General features: G+C 38.1%; 1 protein-coding gene across 1 annotated transcript in view; it reads right to left on the bottom strand.

Annotated features, from left to right (window-relative positions):
* Nucleotides 1–12,919, bottom strand: part of ATP10B (ATPase, class V, type 10B) — a 184,701-nt gene that overhangs the window by 135,470 nt on the left and 36,312 nt on the right. The window contains exon 3 of the mRNA XM_006864944.1: nucleotides 5,499–5,703. Coding sequence (XP_006865006.1) covers nucleotides 5,499–5,703 — 205 coding nt within the window. The remainder of the gene's footprint in view (nucleotides 1–5,498; nucleotides 5,704–12,919) is intronic.

Below are 12,919 nucleotides of genomic sequence, written 5' to 3' on the forward strand. Positions count from 1 at the left end.
TGAGATGGATTAGCCAAGTGGCACCATCGATGGACTCAAGCGTGGCAACAGTAGTGAGGTTGGCCCAGGATCGGGCAGTGTTTCGTTCTGTTGTGCATAAGGTACCGACTTGATGGCTCCTAACAACAACAACTACTTCACCAAGTATGATGTCTTTCTCCAGGGACTGTACGCTTCTGATGACAATAGTTTCCTCCAGATACATGGACTATTCTTAGTATCCATTCTTCTCACTTGGGACTTCTAATTTCTTAACATTTTAAATGGGCAGATATCAGTGGCTCTTAATTGTTAGATTAAGTTATTGCAACTTGTCTACAAATCCACATATGCACCAAAATATGTTTTGCAGACAGCATGAAAATAAGCGTCACATACACATATACTGTTTTCCACATTTCTGCATGTGCTTTTGAGATTGATATATGAATTTTAAAAGGTTATAAAAAGTGTAATAGTTTTTGTTTTAATGTATTTTCTTAAATAATGGATACTAAAGAGACAACTACTTCCAGGATGGAGGGTTAGAGAGTTAGCATAACAAAATATTTTTCTATAGTCAAAAAGGGTCTTTATGTGGTATTATAGGATTAGCACTTGACTGCTAACCATAGTTTGGCATTTGAAACCCACAAGGTGCTCCTTGGAAACCCTACACAGGGTTGCTATGAGTCAGAACCAACTTGACTGGCACGTAACAACAACAATAAGTTGTATGTCCTTGAAGGCATTTGTGAATTCCTATCTTTCCAGTGGGAGACTATAGTTGGATTCCTGGCCAATGTGTCACATAAGCAACTTCACTGACTGCTTGTCAATAAAGGCTTGTTTCGTGTTATGTTGTTGAACAGGTTTTAGTGAGACTTCCAGACTAAGAATAGGAAAAAAAGCAAGAGTATCTGTCAATGCAAATGCTTTGAAACACAAGGTTGCAACCAATCACCAATCATAGGAATGGCAGCTTTTCATTTCATTATGCATGGATTGCCTTACATTGAGGATCGATTTGTTGGGAGCTAACAACAACAGTTGTCAGTTCTCTGAGGACAGGAACCATGCTTTAGACCACTGTGAAACTCCTGCTTGGCCATTAGGAAACTATTATTCAACAATATTCTGTCAATTGAAAAGAAAAACTCAGCCAAATTAATTCTTTCAACAGAGACTGCAAGGGTGTTTGAATATTAACAACTATCATTTATTGAATTTTACTATGAATACTTTTGTGTAAATGAAGAGTTGAGTCAATGATCACTAGCTTTTCTATAATTCTCAGAATCTGTTTCTATAGAAACTTTAGGCTAGAAGACTACTCCCATTACCACCTCCCAACCTCCAAAACCAGGGATGAGGACAGTGAGAAGAGCCGCAGTAAATCACATTGTGGTGCCTGCCAGGCAGCTGTGTCGAGTACTAGATGTTTCAGGGTAGTCAGTCCAGGCTAAACATAGACAGAACATGGCAAGTACCTTACAACCTTGAAAAAATACTTACTGAAATTTTTATTATTTTATTTATGTATGTGTATGTGTTTTATTTACAAGCTTGGAAAAGTGTTTAAACCTAACATTCTTCACACTCCAGCTGCTGAGCTTGGTGACTGAGTTTTTCTTCCTGGCATACAAATGAAATTACCTCCTGATTTTCACGAACCCTATCTGAAAACTAATGACAGCTACCAGCACTTGATAACTTTCTTGCTTCCTGATCATAGTTATTTCCAAGATAATCTGTTACAGAGGGACTGTTTCTTTCTTCTCTAGCTCTGGGTGAGGAAACCATGTGTATATTTAAGAATCCTGGCTTTACGTTTCTCCCTTCAGTGATTTGCACAAAAGTAGACATATTGAGCTGGAGAACTGAGTGAGGAATGTGATATGTAAATATTTCTTAAAGTCTGTCTTTTTTTTTTTTTTCCTTCAGGTGGACAAATATTCTTTTTCAGAGATGGTGCCAAACGTAATCTTAAAACCATGTCACATTTGCCAATTTAGAAGGTATCAGTTTGGCAAGTCAAGTCAATACTGGGAAAGGATGAATTTTTTTTCCCCCTCTGTCATTTATACTAGTAAAAGGAACTAATGAATAATTTGTGTAATTGTTAACAGATGCTTCTGTAATTCCCTGTTAGAACATAAAGTCTCAGCTGGTGTCTCTCTTGTTTGCTGGACCCCCAGCACCTGCCATAAGGAAGGTATTCCATCAATGTTTGGTGAATGAATGAGTGGATGGCATGATGCCTGTAGTGTGGCTAGCTGCCATCAGATACACAGTGGTGCTGTAAGGGACTGTTTCTGTACATGTTTTTCTTGCTACTGAGAAGGTGGCAGGAGACCCACTCAGCTGTACCTCATTGTTTTGGCAAAAGGGTTCACAAAGAAGTATGTAAACTCCAGTGTGTGAAACTTTATGCATATCTCTTTATGGAAAATTTAATCACTGTGTGTTATCTCTGCTGATAAACCAAAAAAGAAACACATGCACACATACCCAGCACAGTATCTGACAACAGGAGGACTTTATCAGATATTTGTTGAGTATATGAATTAGTAAATAAACTACAATGAAGTAGCTGCAATAGTTGGAAGAGGCCAGGAAAAAAAAAAAAAAAAAAGCTATGTGAGTATGAGAGGTATTGAAAAAAATTCATGGATCACCCTTAAGGTTGGGAACTGAACTCATCCAAGTGGCTCAAGTTTCATACAAGTGGTTGTTGTTGTTAAGTGCCGTCGAGTTGGTTCCAACCCATAGTGACCCTGTATAGGGTTTCCAAGGAGTGGCTGGTAAGCTTGAACTGCCAACCTTGAAGTTCAAACAACTTTGCAGTCCAGTGCATTAACCCACAGTGCCACACCAGTACAGGTATAAAGGAGAACAACAACACTATTAAGGTATGCTCACCACGGAATGTTCTATCATTCCAGATCTAAAGGGCAGCAATTACTTAAGAACAAAGTTGAGATGGCTCTGAAGGAGGGCAGAATGGAAATAAGAATATCAAGGAGGATGTGAGATAACTGTTGTTATATGGAGGCAATTGAAGTCATGGAAATGAAACAAAATATATGATTTGTTGAATGTAAAACTGATGATCTGTTTTTGATGGCATCCAACAACCCTTCTCGTCTCTGGTCATTATTGTCTAATGCATCAAATTTGTTTTTGAGATACTCTCTAAATTCAGGTGGGATATGTTCAAGGTCATATTCTGGCTCTTGTGGACTTGTTTTAATTTTCTTCAGCTTCAGTCTGAATTTGCATGTGAGCAATTGATGATATGTTCCACAGTCGGCCCCTGGCAGTGCTTTGACTGATGATATTAAGCTTTTCCCACAGATGTAGTCAATTTGATTCCTGTGTATTCAATCTGGTGAGGTCTATGTGTACAGTCATCTTTTGTTGTTAAAAAAAAGGTATTTGCAATGAATAAGCCATTGGCCTTTTAAAATTCTGTCACACGATCTCCAACACCATTTCTATTACTAAGGCCATATTTTATAGTTATTGACTTTGTTTCCCAGCTTGAATTCCAGTTTCCAGTAATTATGTGGACTGTGAACCACAAGTTCAAACCCACCACTTGCTCCTCAGATACAGGGTTATTATGAATTAGAACGGACTCAATGGCACTTACCAACAATAACAACATACCTATACCTGACCCTTTGTGCTCTTTTGGGATTCACAGTGTACATGGACTTATTACAGTAGTTGAGAAGTTAGCAGTACCCGCATTTGAAAACTTATAACCTATTATCAACTGATCTTATTTTACCCTGCCATATTTATTTTTCTTTTAACTTTCATTAACACCTTTGTTCAACCATTTGGGATATACTATTGCATGTTGTTTTGGTTAAGTGTTGTTGAATCCATTCTGACCCATAGTGACCCTGTATAGGGCTTTCAAGGAGCAACTGGTGAGTTTGAACCACCGATCTTTCAGCTCAAACCTACTTTGTAGTCCCGTGCATTAACCTATAGCACCACATAGAATTAGCTAAAAAGTGAGTTGTATCCATATTTGTCTTTATGCATTAAGGACAAAGGGGAGAGGCATGGTAGTAAAGAAATGTTTAAATTTTTCCTTCCCAGAGAGCAGACTGAACTTACTTTCATTCCTCCTGCCATCTGCTATTTATAAGTGAAAAGAATACTGATGATGATAAATACATGTAGGCTTTGACTATGCAGCTCTGGGTAAGCTAAAGGTAATACAGCAAGAGAAAATGAGCTATTGTAGTCTTTAAGGGCTGAGACTCTGGAAAAACTGGCTTTGAATTCTAGCTCCAACACTTCCTAGCTCAGCGGTCTTGGAAAAATTACTTCACATATCATTTCTTCACTTTTCTTTCATGTAAAATGGGCACAATAATTATACTTGTCACACAGGGTTGTTGTGAGGACAAATTAAATAATTATGAAGAAACTTTTGGTAAAGCTCAATAAAAGTTCATTATTTTGAATGAAGAAATGGGAAAAAAACAACAACAAACAAACTACTTGAGCAAGGTGAGAGGAGAGAATCAGGAACTGAAACTGTATAGAGAACTCTGGAAACCTTCTAGCTCAAATTAGTCTCCTTCCCTTCACATATGAATTTACCCATTAAAAAAAAAAAAAAAAATCATTATGCCAAGTACCCTGTGAGAATTCAGGGTTGGAGTTTGAGAGCAGTTATTAAATTGGCTGGTCCATAGCAGTGGAGTGTAAATGACCCTTTCACCTGACTCTTCATTCTAGTTAAATCCCAAACTATCTGACTAATTAATATACAAGAAAAGGTTTGGCAGCTGCTGCCAAAGACAAAAAGAAAAGTGAAGGGTTGAAACTTAACAACATTGAAACAACTGCCCGAGAGAGTAGAAAAGTGTCAGGGCTGTTTTATAACCAAATGTAAGTTTCAATGCTCTCAGAAATTTAAAAAACAAAACAAAACATGAAATAGAACTGATTAGAAAGTCTCAGAGTGCCTTGCCATGTTATAAGGTTAAGGTTTCCATTTTACACAATCATACACAGTCATGGGCATGTGTGTTTATTAAATATTTCTTTTTGTGAATTAGAATAAAAAAATTGAAAGCCTTTAATCAAGAGGACAGGCCACAGGGTCTAAAACCATAAGTAGATTGTTATTGTTGGTCTAGAATGCCTTTAAATTTTTAACATTGATCAGATTCTGCCTTGCATTTTTGCACACACTCTGGATGATTTAGTGAAAGTGGCAAAGACAGCAAAGGTGAGAAAACTAGGAGACCAAGTTCCATTTAGGGACTTTGAGGACTTTAGCAACATAACCTTCCTTAGCTCCAGCTTCCTATCTGCAATATGGGGATACTATCAATCATAGAGGGCTGTTGGGAAGATTATCTATACCTAAAGAGACAGGGAAATGGAATCATTCATTACTTTCCCTTTACCCTCTGGTTAAGTTTGATTTTCGATAGAGTTGGCTTTCTTCTTTACCTTTGTCTTCACCACTTTTTAGAGAATCTTACCTGTTGTGAGAAGCCCTTCACAACACGTCTTTGTTTGAGGTTTGTCTCTCCATCCAAGTTGGCAGTTTCCAGGTGGCAGATCCCACTGGGGTCAGAGGAAAAGAGGAGAAGGATATCTGCTGGGATGATCTCGTTGCATTGCATTTGGATGAAGTCTCCCACACGCACATCCTTCCAGCTCTTCTGCACATAATTCTGCTCTTTTCTTGGGTAGGAGAGAAAATGGGCAGAGTGAGGTTTAAGGTTCTTCAGAAAATCAGTGGATGAACTGGGGAAGGGCCCATCTACACCTAAATATCTCCCATGACAGATTGTCAGGAGACTGCTCTGTATTCTCCCTTGTTCCAAATGACCACCATAATTTTCTCTCTAGAGAAGCTAAGCACGATCTATGTTTTTGTTGCAAACTGTTGTGGAATCACACACCCCCTTCCATCACTGACTTATGACTCTCCCATGCACAACAGGATCAGACTCTTGTAATCCATAGAGTTTCATTGACTGATTTTTAAAGAAATAGATCACCAGGCCTTTGTTAGGTGTCTCTGAATAGAATTGAACTTTTGTACTACTCAGGGCCGCCATTTGTCTGTCAGTTTGTTGTACTGTGGTGGCTTGTGAGTTGCTGTGATTCTGAAAGCTATACCACTGGTATTTTAAATACTGGCAGGGTCACTTATGGTGGACAGGTTTCAGATGAGCTTCCAGACAAAGACAGACTAGGAAGGAGTGATGAACATTTAGTCACTGAAAACCTTATGAATAGTAGAGAAATACTGTTAAATATAGTGCTGGAAAATGAGCCCCTCAGGTTGGAAGGCACTCAAAATGTGACTGGGGAAGAGCTGCCTCCTCAAAGTAGAGTTGACTGTGATGACACGAATGGAGTAAAACCTGTGGGAATAAAGCCCGCGGGACCTTCATTTGCTGATGGGGCACAATTCAAAATGAAGAGAAACAGCTGTAAAAATCCATTTAAAATTGGAACATGGAATGTATGAAGTATGAATCTGGGAATATTGGAAGTTGTCAAAAATGAAATGGAACTCATAAACATTGAATATTGAAAGTGCCCACTGATCTGTGTTGGAAGAAGTGCAGCCTGAGTGCTCCTTGGAGGCCAAGATGGCCAAACTTGGTTTCTCATACTTCGGACATATTATCAGGAGGGACCAGTTGCTGCCTAAGGATGTCATGTTTAGTAAGGTGGAGGATCAGAGAAAAAAAGGAAGACCCTCAATGAGATGGATTGGCTAAGTGGTAGTATCCATGGGCTCAAGTGTGGCAACAATAGTGAAGTTGGCTCAGGATTGGGCAGCGTTTCATTCTGTTGTCCATAAGGTTGCGATGAGTCGGCACTGACTTGATGGCACCTAACAGCAACAACAACAACTACTCAGGGACTCTGTTATATTAATATAGTACCCTTTGTTGTTGTTGTTGTTGTTATGTGCCGTGGAGTCGGTTCCGACTCATAGCGACCCTGCACGGGGTACCCTTAGTATACATAATTTACTAAAATAGCCAGTTGTTACTGTAGAAAATAAGATTGCTAGGAAGTGGGATGTAGGAAAGTATGCTTGTGGTTATGTCTAGGAGAATGAAGTAGGAGAGGTGAAGATACAGGCCGCTGTTTAGTAAGATCTGGAACAATGCTGAAATAGAAAACTCTGGGCAGTCAGGGAATATAGGAAGAAAGCACCAGGAACTTTGATGGGTTGGAACCCACAGTTAGTTGCAGAACCAGAGGACTGAAGAAATTGGAGGAAATTATGCACTTTATTTTACTATCCAATTTATCAAACTCAGATAAAACAGTGGTAGCAACTAGTGAAAATCTAGTATTCTAACATGCCAACCACTAGTGTTAATTAATGTTTCATTAATTTGTATAATAATGGCATGGATATGTTATATTGTTGTTGTTGTTAGGTGTTGTCGAGTCGGTTCTGACCCATAGTGACCATGTGTAGGGTTTCCGAGGACCAGCTGTGAGCTTGAACCCTCAACCTTGTGGTTCAAACCTACTTTGCAGTCCAGCACATTAACCCACAGCCCTGATTATATCCATTTCACAAATAGAATGGGAATGGCCATATCTTTGGTTATGATCAGACTTTCTGAAGGTCAAAGAAAATGTTCTCAAGGTCTTACAAAAACAGAGTTGTGCCCTCAGTCCAGGTCATCTAGAACCTGATTTCAGTGTCCACAGTTTTCACTCCTCTGATGTATTGCCATCTCAAAAACATACCCTCCTTTCTTCTCAGTTAGTGTTAGAACCTTAGTTTTGCTAGCTCCAGTTAAAGAACATATTGCTTTCCAAGTCAATACATTCCATTTTCAAAGAGCTCTACTTTCAGAAAGTGCAGTTTCTGCTTAGTCAAATATTTAACTAGTTCTTCTCTCTTTGACAAGTTGGACCTAGTCTATCTTCTATATTCTTTAAATATTTTAACCTTAAAACATCAGTATTTATGATGCTTCCCATGAAGTCTTTTGGGTTCTCCAAGTTACATTTAACTTTCGAGGTGTCCTTATTGTTACCCTGTGTGACAGAGTTTCAAGTTCTTTTCCTGGAGGTGTGGGCTCTTCAGTCTAAGGCAGTATTTGACAATGCCCCTCTTTACATGTGGGATCCAAAACTAAATTAGTATTCCACATTTGGTTTTTATTAACTGAGCTGGCTGCCTCTGAGCCCAGTCAGAGATAGAAGGGCAGGCTCTCCTTTGCTGTTTTTCTCCAGTGAGTCCCTGTGGGCATGTTCTGGTTGCTGTTTTTGTTGGAATCTGTGCATCGTTGCCTGGGTGTGACAAGTCCACTCTTCCACAGAAAAAGGGACGTGACTAGAATTTCATTTTTCTCCTTTGACTTCACAAAAATCCCAGAAGAGGATGAGGGATTTTGTCTCCCCACTCCCAGCTCTTCTTTGTGAGTTTCCAGAGAGGTAAAGAATCCCAGAACTCCTAGTCATCAAAATTGACCAACCCCCTCCAAGCCCCTTCAATGAAGATGCTTCCATTGGGACTATCAAAGGAAATTCTAATCAGACTCTATAAAATAATCAGGTACATTAGAATTGAGGAACAGCCAATCTACTTGAAAGAACCGAAAGAACCATAGGGAGTAGGTCTGATCAAAGACTACAAAATATCATCAGGGACATTAGAATTGAGATAAACAGTCATACAAATGGAAAGAACTGCAAGGTTCTATGGAAGTACCTATGGCTCTGAGTGTGCAATGCAACAGCTACTAGTTCAATCAGTCCATGAGCAAGTTCATCCAAATAACTACTGAGGTCACTTTGGAGGATTTGGGGGGGCCAACGTATCTGTAGTATTTTTGTAATAATTCTTTCTTACATGCAAAAGCATATAAAAAGTCTCAAAACATCTTTTTTATTTTCAGTCTACCAGCTCATTCTGTCCTTCAGCTATGCCCTAGGTAATTTTGTAAATACAAAAATCTGCTTATTCATGTTTTTAGTGTGGCTACTCCTCCAACTCCCAAGTGAGCACCTATTCTTTCTTCCCACTTCTGAGAGATTAACCCCTGATAACCTTATGAATAGCAGAAGAACATTTGCTGATATAGTGGTGGAAGAGAAGTCGCTCAAAATCAGACCAAGGAAGAGTTGGCTCCTTAGAGTAAACCTTAATGACTGATGTTGATGGAACAAACATTTTGGGACCTTCATATGTTGATGGGACATGACTCAAAATGTGAAATAACAGTTGCAAACTTTATTAATTAATAATCAGAATGTGAAATGTATCAAGTGTGAATCTTCAAAAATAAAATAAAATGTAACACAAAAAAAATCAATATCCTAGACATTAGTGAGCTGAAATGGACAGGCATAGGCTATTTTGAATCAGAAAACCATATGGTTTGCTATACTGGGAATAACAAATTCAAGATGAATGGCTTCAGATTCATCATAAAAAAACCCAAAAAACAAGAAAAGTGTTTTAGAATCTATCTCAAATTGTACTTCTGTCTGTGATAGGATAATATCTACATACTTAAAAGAGTTAATACAACTATTACTCAAATTTACACACCATTCACCAAAGCTAATGATGAGTTCTACTAATTTCATCAGTCAGAAACTGATCAAACATGCAATCTAGATGCACTGATAATTACTAGTGATTGGAATGTGAAAGTTGTAAAGAATAGGGTAGAGGGAGGAGGGGGGAATCAGTTGTTGGAAAGTGTGGCCTTGCTGACAGAAATGACACTAGAGATTGCATGATAGAATTTTTCAAGACCACTGATTTATTCATTGCAAATACCTTTTTATCAACAACGTAAATAGCAGTTACACACCTGGACCTCACCAAATGGAATGCACATAAATTAAATTGACTACATCTGTGTAAAGAGACGCCAGAGAAACTCATTATTTTCAGCCAAAACAGGACCAATGGCTGGCTATGGAAGACATTACAATTGTTCATATGCAAGATTAGGCTGAAAATAAAGAAACTTAAAACAAGTTCATAATAGCCAAAATATGACCATGAATGTATCCCACCTGAATTTAGAGACCACCTCAAGAACAGATTTGAAATGGAACACTAATGTCCAAAGACCAAAGGAGTAGTGGAATGGTATCAAGAACATCATATATGAAGAAAGCAAAAGGTAACTAACAAGCCAGAATAAGAAAGTAAAGACTGAAGTGGATGTCAGAAGAGACTCTGAAACTTGCTCTTGAACAAGAGTAACTAAAGTGAAAGGAAAAAAATGATGAAATAAAAGAGCTGAACAGAAAATTTCAAAGGACAGCTTGAGAAGACAAAATATTATAATTAAATGTGCAAAGATGTGGAGTGAAAAAATCAAAAGGGAAGAAAATGTTTAGCATTTTTCAAGCCAAAAGCACTGAAGAAAAAAATTCAAGCCTGTTTGCAATATTGATGGATTCTATGCAAAATATTGAATGATGAAGGAAGCATCAAAAGAAGATGGAAGGAATACAGAGTCAATATACCAAAAAGAACTGGTTGATATTCAACCATTTCAGGAGTTAGCATATGATCAAGAACCAATGGTATTGAAAAGGAAGTACAAACTGTGTTGAAGGTATTATCGACAAACAAATCTCCAGGAATTGGCAGAACGTTAATTGAAATGTTTCAATGAACTGATGCAGCACTGGAGGTGTTCACTAGTCTATACCAAGAAATTTGGAAAACAGCTACTTGGCTAACCAATTGGAAAAGATCCATTTTTGTGCCCATTTCAAAGAAAGGTGACACAGTGGAATGCAGACCTAGGCTGCTAAACACAAGGTCAGTAGTTAGAATCTACTAGTTGCTTCTCAGGAGAAAGATGAGGCTTTCTGTGTCCATAAAGATTTACTGCCTTGGAAACCCTATACAGGAAGGCGATTAGTTGAAATTGACTCGACAACACATGACCACTACCACCTCCATCACCATCATTGATATGACACTCAAGTAAAATTATGCTAAAGATAATTCAAAATTCACTATAGCAGTATGCTACCAGAAATTAAAGCTGGATTCATAAGAGAACATGGGAGAAGGAATATCATTATTGATTCAGATGCAATTTGTTTGAAAGCAGACAATGCCAGAAAGATGTTTACTTGTGCTTTGTTTACATAAGGCTTTGACTGTATGGATTACAACAAACTATATATAACTTTGCAAAGAATGGGAATTCTAGCATACTTAACTGTGTTCATGTGGGATCTGTACACAGAACAAGGGGCATTTGGTCATTGGAACAAAATGGGGTATATGCATGGTTTAATCAGGAAAGCTGTGTGCCAGGGTTGTATCCTTTTACCATACTTATTCAGTCAGTATGCTGAGCAAATAATTTCAGAAGCTGGACTATATGATGAAGAGCATAGCATCAGGATTGGAAGAAGACTCACTGACAACCTGTAATGATATAACCTTGCTTGCTGGAAGGGAAGAGGACTTGAAATACTGATAAAGATCAAAGGTCACAGCCTTTAGTATGGATTACAACTCAATGTAAAGAAGAAGAAATTCCTCACAAGTGGACCAAAACATCCTGATAAACAGAGAAAGGTTGAAGTTTTCAAGGATTTCATCTGTAAAAGGACCTCAAGCTTGGTTAAGTAGAGGGTCCTCACAAAAGAGGAAGACCCCCTGATGAGATGGATAGAAACAATGAACTCAAACAAAACAACAGCTGTGCAGGTGGCACAGGACTAGGCAATATTTTGTTCTGTTGTGCGTACGGTCACCACGAGTCAGAAGCAACTGGAAGGCACCTAATAGCAACAACTCCTTCAAAAGGATTGTCCTTTTATACCCTTCATGGTCTTTCTGCTAACTCAGTGAAAGATTTTTTGTTTCTTCAGAATAGTGGAGAACTCCTGGGTGAATATCCAAGTGTGAAGTTATTGAAAGGAATTAAAATGGTTCATTCTCCCTGTGGGAAAACGAATATCACAGGGTGAAGAAGAGATTACCTTAAAAAAATTTTTTTTATTCTTCACTGCCTTTTTTTCTTTTTGAGAACGTGCTTTAAATAAAAGACTCAACTATTACAGAAACAAATTGTTCTAAGGAACAATGGACTGCCACTCTACTTGTCCTCACTCTTTCTTCCTTTTATTTCTGAGTCATATTGGATAATGCCTGGAAGATGGTGAGGTACTGGTTAATTGCTATAACCTCAGTATTTCACCTGGTATTTGTTTTAGATTTGGGAGAACACCCTTGGTCCTCAGAAATATCAAAATTACTAACATGTCCACCATTTCAGCAGTTTTAAACCTGAAAGAACTGAGTTAACAATTCAAGCCACAAATTGCCAAATGAAGGAATCTTTGAACAAAATAATGAATGATGCAGAAAGCATCAAAAGAAGATGGAAGGAATACACAGAGTCACTATACCAAAAGAGAAATGATCGATGTTCAACCATTTCAAGAGGAAGCATATGATCAAGAGCCAATGGTATTGAAGGAAGAAGTTCAAGGTGCACTGAAGGCATTAGCACAAAACAAGCCTCCAGGAATAGATGGAATACAAATTGAAATATTTCAACCAACTGATACAGCACTGTAGGCAATCACAAATTTATGCCAAGGTATTTGGAAGACATCTAATTGGAAGAAATCCATATTTCTGCACATTACAATGAGAAGTGACCCAATGGAATGTGGAAATCATTGGACAATATCATTAATATCACATACAAGTAAACTTTGCTAAAGATAATTCAAAATTGGCTACAACAGTACATTGAGGTTGCTGCCAGAGGTTTGATCTGATTCAGAGGAGGACGTAGAATGAGGGATATCACTGCTAATGTCAGATGAATCTTGGATGAAAACAGAATTTCAGAAAGATGTTTACCTGTGTATTATTGATTATACAAAGGCTTTCAACTGTGTGGATCATGAC

This window comes from Chrysochloris asiatica, unplaced genomic scaffold (genome assembly GCF_000296735.1).
Source record: "Chrysochloris asiatica unplaced genomic scaffold, ChrAsi1.0 scaffold00073, whole genome shotgun sequence".
NCBI lineage: Eukaryota > Metazoa > Chordata > Mammalia > Afrosoricida > Chrysochloridae > Chrysochloris > Chrysochloris asiatica.